The following is a 21188-nucleotide window of genomic DNA, read 5'->3' as shown; positions in this document are numbered from 1 at the left end:
GAAATGAGCAGCTTTAAAACAAAAACCTCTTGGAGCTCAAAGCTTTCAATGAGAGTCTGAGCCCGGCAGTAAGTTCAGGTAACCTTTATTGCAACCCAACTTTGTTACAGCTTCAGATCCCCCCAGCAAAAAGGCAGAGAAAAAGTAGTTGCTTTTTGAACAGCTCAAGGTGAAAGTGCACACACCACACCTCCCCTGTCCCCCCCACCCCCCCCCCCCCCACTGACTTTACTATTGGCCAGCACCAAGTTGTCCCTTTTGTAATTGGATCCTTGGTACAGCCGTAACCCGGAGGAAGTATTGCCTCACTCAGCAATTTTAACCCATACCCTGTCTCCAAGTATGTTTCTCCCCGCTCATTTGCCAGGAAGGGGCAGTGTAGAGTCAACCAGACTGCTGTGGGTCTGGAGTCAGGTGTAGGCCAGACCGGGTAAAGGATGCAGCTGGAACGACTGAGTGAATCCTTTCCCCCAATGGTGGTTCCCTTCCCTAACAAGGGAGAGAGTGAATCAGATGGGGGCTTTCTCCCCCGCACCACCCCCTCCCTGAAACGGTCTCATTGTTAGATTCCGAACTCCACATTTCTAACCGAATACCGATTCTGTCATCTATCGTGGCAGAATTTGAACCCGGCAGACCCCGGAACCGGGTTGATAGTCCAATCGATAATGGCACTCGGCCGTCACTCCTTCAATCTCCCTGCGATGGCACGTGAACTCGCTGGTGCTTCCACAGGTTGCAGGAGTAGGTGAAGCCCTTCCCGCACTGAGAGCAGGTGAACGGCCTCTCCCCGGTGTGGATCCGCTGGTGCCTCAGCAGGGTGGAAGATGTGCTGAAGGCCTTCCCACACTCGGGGCAGCTGAAGGGCCTCTCCCCCGTGTGGACCCGCCGGTGGGTCAGCAGGTGGGAGGTATACCTGAAGCCCTTCCTGCACTGAGAGCAGGTGAATGGCCTCTCCCCCGTGTGGACCCGCTGGTGGGTCAGCAGGGTGGAGGAATTGCTGAAGGCCTTCCCGCACTCGGGGCAGCTGAAGGGCCTCTCCCCCGTGTGGACACGTTGGTGCCTCAGCAGGGTGGAAACCTGGGTAAAGGCCTTCCCGCACTCTGGGCAGCTAAAGGGCCTCTCCCCCGTGTGGACCCGCTGGTGGGTCTGCAGGTTGAAGGAGCAGGTGAAGCCCTTCCCACACTGAGAGCAGGTGAACGGCCTCTCCCCCGTGTGGATACGCTGGTGGGTCATCAGGGAGGAGACGTGGGTAAAGGCCTTCCCGCACTGAGAGCAGCTGAAGGGTCTCTCCCCTGTGTGGATACGCTGGTGACTCTGCAGGGTGGAGGAGCAGGTGAAGCCCTTCCCGCACAGAGAGCAGGTGAATGCCCTCTCCCCCGTGTGGACATGTTGGTGCCTCAACAGGGCGGAGGAATTACTGAAGGCCTTCCTGCATTCAGGGCAGCTGAAGGGCCTCTCCCCCGTGTGGATACGCTGGTGGCTCCGCAGGTTGGAGGAGCAGGTGAAGCCCTTTCCGCACTGAGAGCAGGTGAACGGCCTCTCCCCATTGTGGACCCGCTGGTGACTCCGCAGGGTGGAGGAATCGCTGAAGGCCTTCCCGCACTCAGGACAGCTGAAGGGCCTCTCCCCCGTGTGGACACGCTGGTGCCTCAGTAGGGTGGAGACCTGGGTAAAGGCCTTCCCGCACTCTGGGCAGCTGAAGGGCCTCTCCCCCGTGTGGACCCGCTGGTGGGTCAGCAGGGTGGAGGAATTACTGAAGGCCTTCCCACACTCTGGGCAGCTGAAGGGTCTCTCCCCTGTGTGGACACGCTGGTGCCTCAGTAGGGTGGAGACCTGGGTAAAGGCCTTCCCACACTCTGGGCATCTGAAGGGCCTCTCCCCCGTGTGGATACGCCGGTGACTCTGCAGGGTGGAGGCCTGGGTAAAGCCCTTCCCGCACTCTGGGCAGCTGAAGGGCCTTTCCCCCGTTTGGTCCTGCTGGTGGGCCAACAGGTGGGAGGAATGTCTGAAGGCCTTCCCGCAGTCGGTGCAGAGGAATGGCCTCTCCCCCGTGTAACTGCGTCGATGAGTCTCCAGGGTAGGCGGGACAAGAAAGCCTTTCCCACAGTCACCACACTTCCACAGTTCCTCCACAGGGCGGGATTCCTCAGGTTTCTCCATGGCCACAGCTTCAGCTGCACACAAACACGTGTAGAGCCCCTCCCTGCCGTGAAGTCCCCTTCCCAGGCCGTATAACTGTTTCAGGCTCCACACACAGTGCGCTGCAACAGTGGGATCTCTCGTCCAGTCCCACTGATGCTGAAAACGTCCTCAAACAGGAACCAAAAAGTGTAGATCCCTTTCACAGAAATCACAGTCAAAAATCGTTGTGGTCCCGATGGATTCAGAGACTGTCAGACATTGACGTCAAAGTGAGGACTGCAGACACTAGAGAGTCAGTCAAAAAATGTGGCGCTGGAAAAGCACAGCAGGTCAGGCAGCATCCGAGGAACAGGAGAGTCAATGTTTCGGGAATAAGCCCTTCATCCGTTGATTTTGAAACTTCAGTCTTCAGATTTTCATATACTCTGCAAAAACAGAATTCAAAAGTCATTACTATCAGTGTAGGGTAGAAATTCAGAACAAGCAATTCTACTTTCTGTGGAATAATCTTTTGTTGTTCCACAAAACTGAAAGTACCATCCCACTCTCCCTTCCCCTCTGTTCTCACTGCGCTGTAACTAATTCCCCTGAAGGTGCTGATTCAGGATCTTACAGGGGCAGAAAAAGCAAAAACATCAAGACTGACATCTCTCTGAATTTTGGATACCTCCACCTGAAAGTTAATATCTTTCACAACACTGGGATCCTGCTGAGAGTGAGCAGGTCTGATTTTGGGAAGCAATAAAAAAGTGTCAATTCAGCTACAATGCAGCTTCTTGAGGAAGGACCAGACACAAAATGGTTAATGACACCGGGAAGGTGGGAGCAAAATGAGACATCAAGGCATTAACACAGACACACTTCAGTCAAACCCTTCTGCTCCCAGTCAGGGCAGAACATGCTCTCTACGAGAACTCCCTTGCTGGAGGGTCCCTTGGAGACACTTCAACTGGACTTCATTGAGTTGGAGAAATGAGTTGAGTTGCTATAAATATGTTTTGCTTATTGTTGATGTCTTTTTGAAGTGGATTAAAGCCTACCCTCCTCCTAACACTACTGCTGAGACTGTGATGAAGATTTTGTTTAAGGAAATAATTCCCCGCTTCAGTATACCTGCGTGCATTCGCTCAGACAATGGACCACACTTTGCATGTAATATTAACGGAGAACGGAGAAACCTTCCAGGTTTTACTTCCCACCCCTACGACGGTCACAGTCGCTGGGCGCTCAGCTTGCGTCCAACTGCACCGTTGTCAATTGAATGGCTGCACCAATCAGTCCCCGATTCCATTCTATTTGTCAGACTTCCTACTGCCGATCCTGTGAAGAGAAATATCACTTTCCAATACCTCCGGTCTGTGTATACAAACAGCTGGTGTAACACTGCCTGGGGTACAGCAGGCCTTATGTGGCACATGGACTTGGAACGGAACCCTTCCCTTGTGCATTTATAGGCCTTTTCTCTTTTCAGAACCTGATACTGTCACCAAGACCATGTACAATAGAGCGAAGGGAGAGCCCAACGGGAACAGCATTCTGAGGACCATTGTCTCCCATACAGTGCGAGTGCTCGAGTCACTTGGCCCATTTTGTACAGTGCTAAAGCGACTCCTCTTGCAAAACGTTGACCCTATACTCCTGTAGACCTGACCAGACCCCCTGCTGTAACATTTCAGTAACCTATTTTGACAAACTCTCCCTAATATACACCAAACCAGACTATTATTTCTTCAGCTAAGGTAAAGCTACCAATTTCCTTGTCCTGGATGGCAAAGATGTCCCTCATAAGGTCACTATCGGAGCCCTTGTTCCCACAACAGTACCTTGTCCAGGCCAGTGGACAAGTCGATGGAACCTCAGCCAACCTTGCTCCAACTGAAAGGATCCCAAGGGACTGGGTGACAATACAGGACACCCGATAGGCTGGGGAATCCAGAGTACCCTGAGGTTGGAAGGATCGGCAGGGGTGACAAGTCAACAGAACCTCAATTCCCTCTTTTGTGGCCTGACCATTTAAGGAAATAAGAGTAAAGAGGCTCTGGAACAGAGTAAACTGGGATTATCAGACCTGTGTCTTTACTCTATGCAGAATTGGTGTGCCTTAGGCTATATACTCGCCCGGGAGGGTGAGGTCTGCACTATTGTCCAAGATAAACGCACTATGGGCATTCCCAATCTCACTGGCAATATTAACTAAGATGCAAGAAGTGATCCAGGTATTCCGTGACAGAATGACTGAAGGGACCAGTTGGGGAAACTGCAGATTGGGCCGATGGTACAATTGGCTTATCGGTTTAGCTATGTCTGTTTGTCGGTATTGGTATTGTTAGCTATTTAATTGCTAGGCTTATGAGGTCCCTTAGCGATATAGATTTGCCCCAGAAGATGCTCCTTTCACAATCTGATGGCTCACCCACACGTGTCGATGGTGATGATAAATAAGACCAGATGAGCTGTGAAGATGGTGGTGCTGCTCTACAGGATGTTGACGGCTGGACCACCTTGAAGGGCATTCGTTTGGACTAGCCTTCTCTTTCAGTGATCGCGGTGCAATCAAAGGGAGGAATGAGAGTGTGGGCATCTGGGTGATAAAGTCTATAGCCTTAAAACTTGTCTTTAAACATTCAGACCAAAATGTAATGCTGAATTATTGAATACATTTACTGCACTAGAAAATAAACAGGCAGGAAGGCTCAGAATGAGGAGAGAACTTAAAGATAGGGACACCTGGGCTCACCAAGTGATAACAGGATGCTGTAAGGCAATTAAGAACGTTTGCCTCAGCATCGGTGAATCTGTGTGAACAGGACACCAAGTGATAACATTCACAGCCGTTCCCTTGTGAGACCATTTTAGTGCTGAGACTGTTGAATCCTGTAGAAAATTAACTCTTAGTGCTTATCTGCAATGGATTGAAATGAATTGCATTTTGGGACTTTATGATGATATTGAGTATCCATTACTGGTTATTAAATACAAACTCTGTCAAAGGAAATATTGATAAAGCTTTACCTTACTTGCTGCAGCCGAGGCTCCAGCGGAGGAAACAGGCCGCGGGCACACTTCCGGCTTCGGGATGGCCACGCCCACTGATCCAGATCCTGGTCCCGCCCCCTCCTCCGCCATCGCGACACGTCAACACCGCCCCTTCCGAACGCAACTCGTAGACCCCGCCCCTTCCTGAAGCAGGTCATAAGCCCCGCCTCTGGGAACCAAACCTCTTTCCCCCTCCTGCACCAAACCCCACCCCTTCGCCGCGATCCCCGCTCGAGTCAAAACCACGCCCCCCTCCCTCACGCGCAACCGCCCACAAAGCCGCGCGCGTCCAGGCTGTACGCGCCGCCTACCAGCGCGCGAACCTCACGAGACACGCCCCGCCCATGAGTACTGCCCTCCCGCTAAACTCCGCCCATCCAGGAGTATTTGGAAGCACTAGCTTCTGTAGCGCTGCTCCTTGTACGGGTCGTTGTGGTGCAGGATCATAAGACACAGAATTAATAGCAAAACATCACAGTGTCTTGCAACCGATGCAATGTTTGGCACAAACCTGGACCGCTGCTGAATCCTTCATCTTTTAGAAGGGGTTGCAGGTTTCAGTTCATCAATATATAAATTCCAGAACTTTAGATCAGATTCCCTACAGTGTGGAAACAGGCCCTTCGGCCCAACAAGTCCACACCGACCCGCCGAAGAGCAAAACACCCAGCCCCATTCCCCGTCACCTAATACAATGGTGCAATTTAGCGTGGCCAATTCACGCTAACCCACACATCTTGGGACTGTGGGAGGATATCCGCGCAGACGTGGGAGGGGAATTGAACCCGGGGCTCTGGTGCTGTGAGGCGGCAGTGCTAACCACAAAAAAAGGTGACATTTTCTATTTTTCAGCGGTAGCAGCAACCCAGGAGTGGGGAGTCACTGATTTGAGGTTTTACATTTGAAGTTGGAGAGCAGAGGTTCCTGGGAGAGGAGGGACGACTTATTTTTATTTTCTTCCTGCTGTATAAGTCAGAGGGTACTGTTGAGGGGGGAAAACATCCTACCAGGCGTGTGCACTCGGGCCCAGGTCTCTGACACGGCGAGAATGTGCAAACTCTACACAGACGGTCACCCAAGGCTGGAATCGAACCTGGGACCCTGGTGCTGTGAGGCAGCAGTGTTAACCACTGAGCCACCGTGCTGCCCTAGGCTAAGTCAAAAATGCATGAGGACCTTGCGGGATCTGATTGGTTGTTACTATGTGATCATGCTCAATGTCTGACTCTGAACAATGTATATAAGTTCTATCCAAACTCTGTAAAAGTCGGTGGATTCTTTTGGCACTCAATGAGTGCTCATCGGTGGCTCAGTGGTTAGCACTGCTGCCTCACAACACCAGGGTCCCAGGTTCGATTCCAGCCTCGCGGGGCTGGCTGTGTGGAGTTTGCACATTCTCCCCATGTCTGCGTGGGTTTCCTCCCACAATCCAAAGATGTGCAGGTTTGGTGAATTGGCCATGCTAAACTGCCCGTAATGTTAGGTGAATTAGTTAGAGGGAGATGGGTCTGGGTGGGCTACTCTTCAGAGGATCGGTGTGGGAATCTAATCTAATCTAATCCTTCTGGGCTGATCAGAGTCTACCGACCCGGCTGTATCAAAGAATAAACTATTGCTTGTATGATTGACAAAGTCACTTCCAGGTGTGTTTATTGACCAATCCCAGAAATCCAAAGATCCGGACAGCAGTCCAGATCAGAACAACCAGATAGGAAATGGTTAATGTCCCCAGGATGTGGGGAGCAAAGTAAGACACCAAGGCGTTAACACCAACACCAGGGAGAACCTGAACATACAGACGTGACAAACATTAGTGGCAAGCCAGAATCACAGATGTACAGCACAGAAACAGTCCCTTCAGTCCATGCTGACCAGATATCCTAAATCAATCTCGTCCCATTTGCCAGCACTTGGCTCATGTCCCTCTAAATGTTTCCCAACATATACCCATCCAGATACCTTTTAAAGGTTATAATTGTAGCTACCACTTCCTCTGGCAGCTCATTCTTAACACACACCACCCTCTGTACATAGGAGTTCCTCCTTCGGTTTCTTTTAAATCTCACCCTAAACCTATGAGCAATCCCAGATCAAAGATCTTGTCTGTTTACCCTCGCCATGCCCCACATTATTTATACAAGGTTGTAGGGTCACCCCTGTGGGATATAGGTAAAGCAGTGTTACTTCTGCAACCATAATTGCTTCTGCAAAGTAAATGAACTAACACCAGGGTATAATTGTTTCAGCCAACAGTGGAGTTAACAAGAATGAAGGCGATATGAATGAAAGCGGCGGGGGGGGGGGGGTGGGGCGGGGGCGGGGGCAGGGGCGAGGGGGGGCAGGGCGGACTCGGATTGAAAATTATTGATTAAGTGGGGTTCGTTTCTCACAGCACTATGGGTAATCTAGCATAGCCAATCCACCCTAACCTATACATCTCTGGGCACTATGGGTAATTCAACATGGCCAATCCACCACAACCCGCACATCCCTGGGCACTATGGGTAATTCACCCTCTATCAAAACATTGTCCCTCAGGTTCCTTTTAAATCTCTCTCCTCTCACTTTAAAGATATATGCCCCTGAGCCTTGACTTCCCCTACACTAAGGAAGAGCCCTTCGCTATTCACCTTACCTCCATTCCTCATGATTTTATCAATCTCAATAACGTCACTCCTCAACCTCCTGTGCTCCAATAAATAAAGTCCAAATCTCTTCTTATAACTCAAACCATCTAGTCTTGGCAACCTCCTGGTAAATCTTTACCGAACCCTCTCTCATAGGAAGACTTCTCTTACAGGGTCACCAGAATCGTACTCCGTACTCTACAAGTGGCCTCACCAACATCCTGTACAACCTCAACATGATGTCCCAACTCCGAGACTCAGTGGGGTGAACAATGAAGGCAAGTGTGCTTAATGTCTTCTTGACCACCCTGTCGAGCAGCGATGCAACTTTCAAAGAACTGTGTACCTGAACCCCACCCTGTCTCTCTTTTACAGCACGACAAAGGGTTGGACCCTTAAATTGTTCATGGGCTTCCCTTCCTTGTTTTAGCCAAACGCAAGCCCTCGCTTTTGATAGCTCACTCATACACACGCTTTCTCTCCAGACACCCACACATACACGCCCCCAACACTCTCTCAGCGTATACTCCATCACGCACTCACTTTACCAAACATGCGCAGACACTTACTTGCACTCTCATGCACAAACTCATCACTTTTTGGGCAAACTTGTATTGGCAGAAATATGTTTGCAGACACATTCTACTTTGCTCAAAAAGTGCACAGTCTGCAGGCAGTCAATCCATGTAATATTTTATAAATTCCTACTTTGGAAATAGAACCAGTCTGATCCAAGATTGGGGTATGACAGACTCGAACCTCACACCTTTAATGCATTGTCTGGGCTGAGATGTCACTTTTTTAAAAAAAAACCTTAAGTCATCTCGAGAATGTGAATTAATAGTAATTCTGGGATTTACAGGTTAATGAACTGAAACCTGAAACTCAGTCGAAAAGGTGAAAGACTGAACAGCAATCTTGGTGTGTTCAATATGTCATTTCAGTTACATGACACTGATCTTTTGCTATAAAATTTGGGTCTTATGATCCTGCTCCACAGTTACATGATGAAGGAGCAGCGCTCCAAAAGCTCATCCTTCCAAATAAACCTGTCGGACTATAACCTGGTGTTGTGTGATTTTTAACTTTATCCAGCCCAGTCCAACATCGGCCTCTCCACATAATTTCTCGTGAACACTGCCCACACCTCCTGATGCTTCCAGGAAACTTTACAACGCCGATGAAATGGCACACTCTGCATTCCTGAAAAATTGACAAGTTCTCACGATACTGGCTGCTCATTCACGACTCCAACTGATATGCGACATTGGAAATTTAGTGCAGGAGGCTGAAAGAAATGACAGCTTTAAAACAAAAACTCTTGGAGCTCAAAGCTTTCAATAAGAGTCTGAGCACAGCAGCAAGTTCAGGTAACCTTTATTGCGACCCAACTTTGTTACAGCTTCAAACCCCCTCAGCAAAATGGCAGAGAAAAAGCAGTTGCTTTTTAAACAGCTCAAAGTCAAAGCGCACACACCCCCCCACCCCCATTCTCCCCCACCCCCACCCCATCCCCCATCACTTTCTTTACTATTGGTCACCATCAAGATGTCCCTTTGTAACTGGATCCTTGGTACAGCCTTAACCTGGAGGAATTATTGCCTCACTCGACAATTTCAACCCATACCCTGTATCGCACCATCTGCCGCAGCGGGATTCAAACCCGGGATCCCTGGAATTGGGTTAATAGTCCAGTTGATAATGGCACTCAGCCATCATTCCTTCAATCCCCCCTGCGGTGGTACGTGAACTCGCTGGTGCCTCTGAAGGTGGGAGGAGCGCGTGAAGTCCTTTCCGCACTCGGGGCATCTGAAGGGCCTCTCCCCCGTGTGGACCCGCCGATGGGTCAGCAGGGTGGAGGAATTGCTGAAGGCCTTCCCGCAGTCAGCGCAGGGGAACGGCCTCTCCCCCGTGTGGACACGTTGGTGTCTCAGCAGGGTGGAGGAATTGTTGAAGGCCTTCCCGCACTCGGGGCAGCTGAAGGGCCTGTCCCCCGTATGGACACGTTGGTGTCTCAGCAGGGTGGAGGAATTGTTGAAGGCCTTCCCGCACTCGGGGCAGCTGAAGGGCCTCTCCCCCGTGTGGATCCGCTGGTGGGTCAGCAGGTTGGAGGAATTGCTGAAGGCCTTCCCGCAGTCGGTGCAGCTGAAGGGCCTCTCCCCCGTATGGACGCGCCGGTGGGTCAGCAGAGAAGAGGAATTGTTGAAGGCCTTCTCCCCCGTGTGGATTCGCTGGTGGGTCAGCAGAGAAGAGGAATTGTTGAAGGCCTTCCCGCACTCAGGGCAGCTGAAGGGCCTCTCCCCCGTGTGGACCCGCTGGTGGGTCAGCAGGGAAGAGAAATCGCTGAAGGCCTTCCCGCACTCGGTGCAGCTGAAGGGCCTCTCCCCCGTGTGAACACGTTGGTGTCTCAGCAGGGTGGGGGAACTGCTGAAGGCCTTCCCGCACTCGGGGCAGCTGAAGGGCCTCTCCCCGGTGTGGACCCTCCGGTGGGTCAACAGGTTGTAGGCCTGGGCAAATCTCTTCCCACATTCAGGGCAGGAGAACGGCCTCTCCCCTGTGTGGGCCAGCTGGTGTCTCAGCAGGTGGGAGGCCCGGGTAAATCTCTTCCCGCACTTGGGGCAGTTGAAGGGCCTCTCTCTCGTGTGGGAGCGCTGGTGCCTCAGAAGGTCGGAGCATTTGCTGAAGGCCTTCCCACACTCGGGGCAGGAGAACGGCCCCTCCCCTGTGTGGATGCGCTGATGAATCTCCGGGGCAGACGGGAAATGGAAGCTTTTTCCGCCATCAGCACACTTCCACCGTTTCTCCACGGGGCAGGATTCCTCAGGTTTCTCCATGGCCGAAGTTTCAGCTGCGCGCACACACACACGTTTCCAGCCCCTCCCTGCCGTCAATTCCTCTTTCCAGGCTGTAGATGCTTCTACACACCCCACACTCAGTGCACTGCAACAGTAGGGTCTCTCATCCAGTCCCACTGATGCTGAAAACGTACTCAAACAGGAACCAAAACGCTTTGCTGCTTCTCACAGACTCAGTTGAAAATTGTTTCCTGTCCCGATGGATTGAGCGACTGTCAGACATTGACGTCAAAGTGAGGACTGCAGACGCTGGAGAGTCAGTGTCAAAATGTGTGGCACTGAAAAAGCGCAGGTCAGGCAGCATCCGAGGAGCAGGAGAGTCAATGTTTCGGGTGTAAGGACTTCATGCGTTGATTTTGAAGCTTCTATCTTCAAATCTTCAAGTACACTGTTTATAAAGAGATTACAAAAGTCATCACTGCCAGGGCAGGGTAAAAATTCAGAACAAGCAATTCTACTTTCTGTGGAATATTCTGGTCTTTTGTTACTCCACAAAATTGAAAGCATCATCCCACTCTCTGTTCTCACTCCGATATAACTAATTCCCCTAAAGGTGCTGATTCAGGATCTTACAGGGGCAGAAAAAGCAAAAACATCCAAGACTGACATCTCCCTGAATTTTGGATAATACCACCTGAATGTGAATATCTTTCACGACACTGGGATCCTGCTGAGAGTGAGCAGGTCTGATTTTGGGAAGCATAAAAAAAAAGTGTCAATTCAGGGTGAACCTGCAATGCAGCTTCTTGAGGAAGGACCATACACAAAATGGTTAATGACCCCGGGAAGGTGGGAGCAAAATGAGACATCAAGGCATTAACACCGACGCACTTCAGTCAAACTCTTCTGCTTCCAGTCAGGGCAAAACATGCTCTGAAAGTCCAGCCTTCACAATCACAAGATGGTCATAAATCCTATCCCTCAGAATCCTTTCCAACACCTTGCAGACGACAGATGTGTTCTTGCCTTCCCCCACAAACATCCACTTCTTTGTTGTTCAAAAATCAGATGAAACCAGCCTTGGATATATTCAATGACCTTATTCTCTGAATCCTTCCGAGTTTCACAACATCCTTCCTCTAGCAGAGATGCCAGAACTGCACACAACATTCCAAAAGTGGCCTAACCAATGTCTGGTGCAGCTACAACATAACTTCACAACTTTTATAAGAAGAGCATTGGGAAAGTTTTCAAAACCAACAAAAAGAATGGAGGGACAAACCGATCTTTTGCGGGTCAGCTTGGAACATCAGGGCGGGGGGATGGGAATGAGGGAAGGAAGCTGAATGTGCTGGAGCCAGGGTGGAGGAAGAACAGAGGATGCAAAACCGGCTTGAAGCTGCAATGAGGAATATTGCATGTGCTGTACTTGTACCTGTTGCAGTTACTGGTGGGAATCGTGTGCATTTTAAACATCAAAACAGAAAAGATATCCAGCCCTCCCCCCTTCCCAATCTCTATCCTTCAGTCCCTCCTCACCCGGGTAACTAAGACACATACCTGAGTTTGTGGAGTCTGCTCCCTCCCTGGATTCACTCCAGTTGCTACAAGTGACCAATTTCCCCTCCTCCCATCTCTGTCTCCCTCCCAGGATGAAGAGTCGCCCAGAGGGAGGGAGATTCACTTTGAAACGGACAGGGCCACTTCCGCGTTGTGACGTCACAAAGGAACTAGGGGCGGGGCGAGAAAACGTGACGGTACAGGAGGCGGGGCGAGGAAAAGTGGAGGTTGAGGGGGCGGGGCAAGACCGACGGCGGGACGCTGCACTGCGCATGCGCTGCTCCTTGGGGCGTAGGGCAGGAGAACACACTTTCCAAAAGCCCCCTCCCTTCAGAGAATCCCCACAGTGTGGAAGCAGGCCACTCGGCCTCACCGACCCTCCCACACCCACATCCCTATCCCCATTGCTCTACATTTAACCCTGAGTCATGCATCTTACCTGTACATTATGCCTAATTTAGCATGGCTAATCCACCCTAACCTGCACATCCCTGGGCACTATGGGGAATTTAGCACAGCCAATCCACCCTAACCTGCACATCCCTGGGCACGATGGGGAATTTAGCACAGCCATTCCACCCTAACCTGCACAGACACAGGTTTTTAAAAGTAGGTGAATAGGTTGGGTCTTTAAAACAAATAAGTGATTTTATAGGTTAGATATTGGGATGATTCTATTCATGAGGGAGTCCAAAACTGGAGGATGTAAATATGTCATTAATAAATCTCATGAGGAATATAGAAGTAACTTATTCCTCTGATTATGGTTAGAATGTAACATTCTGTAGTTGAGGTAAATAGCATTGGTGCATTAAAGAGGGCCAACAGCATGGCCAACTTGTATTTATGTAGTGCTTTTAACATAAACCATCCCAAATTACTTCTCGGGAGCCTTGTTAAACAATATTTGACCCAAGATGGATGTCAAATTCCAGCCTTGAGTGACTGTGCAAACTCCATACAGACATTCTTCCAGTGTCTGCATGGGTTTCCACTGGGTGCTCCGGTTTCCTCCTACAGTCCAAAGATGTGCAGATTAGATGAATTGGCCATGCTAAATTGCCCATAGGTACATTAGTCAGAGGGAGATGGGTCTGGGTGGGTTACCCTTCGGAGGGTTGGTGTGGTCTGGTTGGGCTGAAGGGCCTGTTTCCACACTGTAGGGTATCTAATCTAATCCCTGGGGCACTATGGGGAATTTAGCACGGCCATTCCACCCTAACCTGCATATCCCTGGGCACTATGGGGAATTTAGCATGGCCATTCCACCCTAACCTGCACATCCCTGGGCACTATGGGTAATTTAGCATGGCCAATCCACCTTAACTTGGATAAAGGTTAAAATTACAACTCCAGGTTGTAGTCCAACAGGCTCCTCTGGAAGCAGTAACCTTTGGAGTGTCATGAGACATAAGCATGGAAACAGACCCTTCGGTCCAACCTGTCCATGCCGACCAGATATCCCAACACAATCTCATCTGCCAGCACCTGGCCCATATCCCTCCAAACCCTTCCTATTCATATACTTATCCAAATGCCTCTTAAATGTTGCAACTGTACCAGCCTCCACCACTTCCTCTGGTAGCTCATTCCATCCACATACCACCCTCTGCATGAAAACATTGCCCCTTAGGTCTCTTTTATATCTTTCCCCTCTCACCCTAAACCTATGCCCTCTAGTTCTGGACTCCCCGACCCCAGGGAAAAGACTTAATCTATTATTGGAAGCAGTAACTTTTGGAGTGATTTTGGTTCAATTCCCGCTTCGGGCAACTGTGCGGCATTTGCACGTTCTCCCAGTGTCTGAGCGGGTTTCCTCCCACAGTCCAAAGAATTGCAGGTTAGGTGAATTTGCCATGCTTAATTGCCCTGTAGTGTAGGTGCATTCGTCAGGGGTGAATGTCGGGGAATGGGTCTGGGTGGGTTGCTCTTCGGAGCGTCAGTGTGGACTTATTGGGCTGAAGGGCCCGTTTCCACTCCGGAGGGAATAATTATTTATATAAAATGCCCCCGATCCATTAGAGGGCCCAACATTAGTTTTAATTGGGTAGTAGAAATCTGAAGGATAATTGCTCGCTTCAGGACATCCAGACGTGAATGAATTTGGCATACAGGACACATTGGGCAACTATTAAAGACTCCGTTGTATTTCACTGGGTTGTGGACTCATGCAGAGACAAGAACAACTTACTTTGATAACAGTGTTCGATTTGCAAATGGAACGGCTGACCGATATTGAGAGTTTGCACACATGGTTAAGCAGCTATGGGTCATAGCCAGGATTTATGAGGCTCAACTCCCTAATTTGCACTGTTCTGGAAAGTGTGTGCTTCATTTGCCTTGGAAGGAAGAAATAAACAAGAGCTGACAAACAGGTATGAGGAAAGTTGGAAAATGTTACAGAGAGACACACACACACACAGGCAGAAGTTTGCAGGAAAGTTAACACTTCATAATCTGGTTTCAATGCACATTAGCCTGGGTATGGTACTGATATCACAGGGGCCTCAAAAAGGGCACTCCCTCAATACTCAAACCAAAACATGGGTGCCCCCTGCTTGACTGGTTTGTGTTCACTCTTTGCTGCTGCCTATTTCAGTTGATGATGTACATTATTGTACACGCTCACAAACCTGGTGGCACCCAGATTTTGGGAAAGCAGCTAGGAAAAGATCTGAAGTGTGTTTAATTTGTGAACAAACAAGGTGCAGACTCTAAGAGGGATGTCCTGTGTTTGTTAACCACTTCCTTGCCTGGTCAGTCTTTTTTACTTGTCTACAACTTGCATATATAGTATCACCTCCCATACATTGTCATGAATATTGTCTAATAATAGTAGATGTATTTAGTAGATGAATCAAAACCATCTCAAATGACTGAAACAGCTGACACTGTATTGTTGGACAAGTGGGAAATATTTGCATCAGTTAACCAAAACACTGCAAAGTTTACAGTCACGGGTATGTCAAGCTGAAGAATTAGGACCGGGGCATTTTGGAGCCTGCTTCCTTGGACAGAGAATTCTGCAGATACACTACTCTCTGGGAAAACCAGCAGCCCTCACTTCCTCCTCCTCATCTCGGTCCTAAACCTACTCCCCCCAAAGCTTGAGGCCTAGTCTCAGCCACCAGCAGAAATGACTGGATAGCTTTTGCATTTTGTCTGGTTGCTCACTTTTGAAAAAAAAAAGTCTTTTCGTCAGTGTAGGGGTGAGGTTCACAACTAGAGGGCATAGGTTTAGGGTGAGAGCAGAAAAATATTAAAGGTACCTAAGGGGCAACTTTTCCATACAGAGGGTGGTGCATGTATGGAATGAACTGCCAGAGGAAGTAGTGGAAGCCGGTATAATTACAGCATTTAAAACACATCTGAATGGATATTTGAACAGGAAGGGATGAGAGGGATAGGAGCCAAGTGCTGGCAAATGGGACTAGATTAATTTAGGGTATCTGGTTGGCATGGACAGGTTGGACCGAATGGGTCTGGCTCCGTGCTGTACATCTCTCTGATTCTAAATAATAAAAGTATATTTTTCCAAATAATAAACTATATCCATGTTAATAAGGCTTAGTGCACCACATTTACTAACCATTCTCAACAGATCCTGCCCCTTCAATAACTGAGGAACATATACATGCTGGTGTATAATCTCCTTCACTAGGATTTACACACTACCCTCAGCAATTGCACAAGTAACAGCAAAGGATAAACAGCCCAAGGATTAAACAAACAGTGAGGGGGGTAAACAACACAAGGATTAAACAAACAGTGAGGGGGGTAAACAGCCCAAGGATTAAACAGACAGTGAGGGGGGTAAACAGCCCAAGGATTAAACAGACAGTGAGGGGGGTAAACAGCCCAAGGGCCAGTAAAAGCAGATGGAAAGTGAGTGTAAAATGTCACTATGACAGGACAGGCCCCACATTCCCCACTGGTTGGGCTGAAGGGCCTGTTTCCACACTGTTGGGAATCCTTCTGGGCTGATCAGAGTCTAGCGACCCGGCTGTATCAAAGAATAAACTATTGCTTGTATGATTGACAAAGAGTCATTTCCAGGTGTGTTTATTGACCAATCCCAGAAATCCGAAGATCCGGACTAGCAGTCCGAACAGCCAGACAGGAAATGGTCAATGTCCCCAGGATGTGGGGAGCAAATAAGACAACAAGGCATTAACACCAACACCAGGGAGAACCTGAACATACAGACGTGACAAACATTAGTGGCAAGCCAGAATCACAGATGTACAGCACAGAAACAGTCCCTTCAGTCCATGCTGACCAGATATCCTAAATCAATCTAGTCCCATTTGCCAGCACTTGGCCCATGTCCCTCTAAATGTTTCCCAACATATACCCATCCAGATACCTTTTAAAGGTTATAATTGTAGCCACCACTTCCTCTGGCAGCTTATTCTTTACACACACCACCCTCTGTACATAGGAGTTTCTCCTTAGGTTTCTTTTAAATCTCACCCTAAACCTATGAGCAATCCCAGATCAAAGATCTTGTCTATTTACCCTCGCCATGTCCCACATTATTTATACAAGGTTGTAGAGTCACCCCTGTGGGATATAGGTAAAGCAGTGTTACTTCTGCAACCATAATTGCTTCTGCATGGTAAATGAACTAACACCAGGGTATAATTGTTTCAGCCAACAGTGGAGTTAACAAGAATGAAAGCTATGTGAAGGAAATATATAATTGCTTTTGTATTAGCTAAAATGTGCATACATGAAATGTGCCTGCAAACAATGTTACAGACAAACAGATAAAGGTGCTGTGAGGGGAGGGGGTGTAGATTAAACTAGATGTGCTCGTACAAACAGTTATAACCATCTATTTCCTGCTTCTGCAAAAACAAAAAAACACAATCAAGGAGGTCAGAGAGCTCAGTGTCGGCGGAAAATGGGAGGAAATGTTGCTTTCGCAAACAAGGAAGCAGCTGGCAGTGAAAGAGGATATACGTTAACACTTTGTTCACACACAAGGCCAGATAAGGCAAGAAATAGACAAGAGTAATGGGCGCCACCGGGAAAGAATGGAGGGACAAACCGATCTTTCACGGGTCAGCTTGGAACATCAGGGCGGGGGGATGGGAATGAGGGAAAGAGGCTAAATGTGCAGGAACGAAGGTGGAGGAAGAACAGAGGATGCAAAACCGGCTTGAAGCTGCAATGAGGAATATTGCATGTGCTGTACTTGTACCTGTTGCAGTTACTGGTGGGAATCGGGTGCATTTTAAACATCAAAACAGAAAAGATATCCAGCCCTCCCCCTTCCCAATCTCTATCCTTCAGTCCCTCCTCACCCGGGTAACTACGACACATACCTGAGTTTGCGGAGTCTGCTCCCTCCCTGGATTCACTCCAGTTGCTCCAAGTGACCAATTTCCCCTCCTCCCATCTCTGTCTCCCTCCCAGGATGAAGAGTCACCCAGAGGGAGGGAGATTCACTTTGAAACTGACAGGGCCACTTCCGCGTTGTGACGTCACAAAGGAACTAGGGGCGGGGCGAGGAAACGTGACTGTACATGAGGCGGGGCGAGTCCTTCAGCGGGCCGCCGCACAGCGCATGCGCGGCCCCAGCAGCAGACGGGGGGAACAAGTCACTTTCCAAACCCCGTCCCTTCAGAGAATCCCCACAGTGTGGAAGCAGGCCACTCGGCCTCACCGACCCTCCCAAGGGTCACCCACCCACACCCATTCCCCCTGTCCCCACTGCTCTACGTTTAACCCTGAGTCATGCACCTTACCTGCACATTATGCCTAATTTAGCATGGCCCATTCAAACTAACCTGCACATCCCTGGGCACTATGGGGAATTTAGCATGGCCAATCCACCCCAACCTGCACATCCCTGGGCACGATGGGTAATTTAGCACGGCCATTCCACCCTAACCTGCACAGACACAGGTTTTTAAAAGTAGGTGAATAGGTTGGGTCTTTAAAACAAATAAGTGATTTTATAGGTTAGATATTGGGATGATTCTATTCATGAGGGAGTCCAAAACTGGAGGATGTAAATATGTCATTAATAAATCTCATGAGGAATATAGAAGTAACTTATTCCTCTGATTATGGTTAGAATGTAACATTCTGTAGTTGAGGTAAATAGCATTGGTGCATTAAAGAGGGCCAACAGCATGGCCAACTTGTATTTATGTAGTGCTTTTAACATAAACCATCCCAAATTACTTCTCGGGAGCCTTGTTAAACAATATTTGACCCAAGATGGATGTCAAATTCCAGCCTTGGGTGACTGTGCAAACTCCATACAGACATTCTTCCAGTGTCTGCATGGGTTTCCACTGGGTGCTCCGGTTTCCTCCTACAGTCCAAAGATGTGCAGATTAGATGAATTGGCCATGCTAAATTGCCCATAGGTACATTAGTCAGAGGGAGATGGGTCTGGGTGGGTTACTCTTCGGAGGGTTGGTGTGGTCTGGTTGGGCTGAAGGGCCTGTTTCCACACTGCAGGGTATCTAATCTAATCCCTGGGGCACTATGGGGAATTTAGCATGGCCAATCCACCCTAACCTGCACATCCCTGGGCACGATGGGGAATTTAGCATGGCCAATCCACCTTAACTTGGATAAAGGTTAAAATTACAACTCCAGGTTGTAGTCCAACAGGCTTCTCTGGAAGCAGTAACCTTTGGAGTGTCATGAGACATAAGCATGGAAACAGACCCTTCGGTCCAACCTGTCCATGCCGACCAGATATCCCAACCCAAACCCATCTGCCAGCACCTGGCCCATATCCCTCCAAACCCTTCCTATTCATGTACTCATCCAAATGCCTTTTAAATGTTGCAATTGTACCAGCCTCCACCACTTCCTCTGGTAGCTCATTCCATACACGTACCACCCTCTGCATGAAAAAGTTTCCCCTTAGGTCTCTTTTATATCTTTCCCCTCTCACCCTAAACCTATGCCCTCTAGTTCTGGACTCCCCGACCCCAGGGAAAAGACTTAATCTATTTTTGGAAGCAGTAACTTTTGGAGTGATTTGGGTTCAATTCCCGCTTCGGGCAACTGTGCGGCATTTGCACGTTCTCCCAGTGTCTGAGCGGGTTTCCTCCCACAGTCCAAAGAATTGCAGGTTAGGTGAATTTGCCATGCTTAATTGCCCTGTAGTGTAGGTGCATTCGTCAGGGGTGAATGTAGGGGAATGGGTCTGGGTGGGTTGCTCTTCGGAGCGTCAGTGTGGACTTATTGGGCTGAAGGGCCCGTTTCCACTCCGGAGGGAATAATTATTTATATAAAATGCCCCCGATCCATTAGAGGGCCCAACATTAGTTTTAATTGGGTAGTAGAAATCTGAAGGATAATTGCTCGCTTCAGGACATCCAGACGTGAATGAATTTGGCACAGGACACATTGGGCAACTATTAAAGACTCCGTTGTATTTCTCCGGGTTGTGGACTCATGCAGAGACAAGAACAACTTTGATAACAGTGTTCGATTTGCAAATGGAACGGCTGACCGATATTGAGAGTTTGCACACTTGGTTAAGCAGCTATGGGTCATAGCCAGGATTTAGGAGGCTCAACTCCCTAATTTGGACTGTTCTGGAAAGTGTGTGCTTCATTTGCCTTGGAAGGAAGAAATAAACAAGAGCTGACAAACAGGTATGAGGAAAGTTGGAAAATGTTACAGAGAGACACACACACACAGGCAGAAGTTTGCAGGAAAGTTAACACTTCATAATCTGGTTTCAATGCACATTAGCCTGGGTATGATACTGATATCACAGGGGCCTCAAAAAGGGCACTCCCTCAATACTCAAACCAAAACATGGGTGCCCCCTGCTCGACTGGTTTGTGTTCACTCTTTGCTGCTGCCTATTTCAGTTGATGATGTACATTATTGTGCACGCTCACAAACCTGGTGGCACCCAGATTTTGGGAAAGCAGCTAGGAAAAGATCTGAAGTGTGTTTAATTTGTGAACAAACAAGGTGCATACTCTATGAGGGATGTCCTGTGTTTGTTAACCACTTCCTTGCCTGGTCATTCTTTTTTACTTGTCTACAACTTGCATATATAGTATCACCTCCCATACATTGTCATGAATATTGTCTAATAATAGTAGATGTATTTAGCAGATGAATCAAAACCATCTCAAATGACTGAAACAGCTGACACTGTATTGTTGGACAAGTGGGAAATATTTGCATCAGTTAACCAAAGCACTTCAAAGTTTACAGTCACGGGTATGTCAAGCTGAAGAATTAGGACCGGGGCATTTTGGAGCCTGCTTCCTCGGGCAGAGAATTCTGCAGATACACTACTCTCTGGGAAAACCAGCAGCCCTCACTTCCTCCTCCTCATCTCGGTCCTAAACCTACTCCCCCAAAGCTTGAGGTCTAGTCTCAGCTACCAGCAGAAATGACTGGATAGGGTATCCTAAATCAATCTAGTCCCATTTGCCAGCACTTGGCCCATGTCCCTCTAAACTCTTCTCAACATATACCCATCCAGATATCTTTTAAAGGTTATAATTGTAGCCACCACATCCTCTGGCAGCTCATTCTTTACACACACCACCCTCTGTACATAGGAGTTGCTCCTTAGGTTTCTTTTAAATCTCACCCTAAACCTATGAGCAACCACAGATCAAAGATCTTGTCTATTTACCCTCGCCATGACCCACATTATTTATACAAGGTTGTAGGGTCACCCCTGTGGGATATAGGTAAAGCACTGTTACTTCTGCAACCATAATTGCTTCTGCATGGTAAATGAACTAACACCAGGGTATAATTGTTTCAGCCAACAGTGGAGTTAACAAGAATGAAAGCTATGTGAAGGAAATATATAATTGCTTTTGTATTAGCTAAAATGTGCATACATGAAATGTGCCTGCAAACAATGTTACAGACAAACAGAGAAAGGTGCTGTGAGGGGAGGGGGTTTAGATTAAACTAGATGTGCTCGTACAAACAGTTATAACCATCTATTTCCTGCTTCTGCAAAACCAAAAAACACACAATCAAGGAGGTTAGAGAGCTCAGTGTCGGCGAA

The 21188-nt window shown here is 48.5% G+C and overlaps 1 protein-coding gene across 1 annotated transcript in view; it reads right to left on the bottom strand.

The window, feature by feature from the left end:
- Window positions 1-219: 219 nt before the first annotated feature.
- LOC140460004 (uncharacterized) overlaps window positions 220-21188 on the bottom strand; it is a 46607-nt gene continuing 25638 nt past the window's right edge. The window contains exons 3-5 of the mRNA XM_072554409.1: window positions 9527-10828; window positions 3895-4087; window positions 220-2312 (exon numbers count right to left, since the gene is read on the bottom strand). Of these exons, the coding sequence (XP_072410510.1) occupies window positions 691-2312; window positions 3895-4087; window positions 9527-10828 (3117 nt within the window). The 3' untranslated portion in view covers window positions 220-690. The remainder of the gene's footprint in view (window positions 2313-3894; window positions 4088-9526; window positions 10829-21188) is intronic.

Source organism: Chiloscyllium punctatum, chromosome 36 (genome assembly GCF_047496795.1).
Source record: "Chiloscyllium punctatum isolate Juve2018m chromosome 36, sChiPun1.3, whole genome shotgun sequence".
In the NCBI taxonomy this organism is placed as follows: Eukaryota; Metazoa; Chordata; class Chondrichthyes; order Orectolobiformes; family Hemiscylliidae; genus Chiloscyllium; species Chiloscyllium punctatum.
This window is presented reverse-complemented; position numbering and strand designations above follow the sequence as displayed.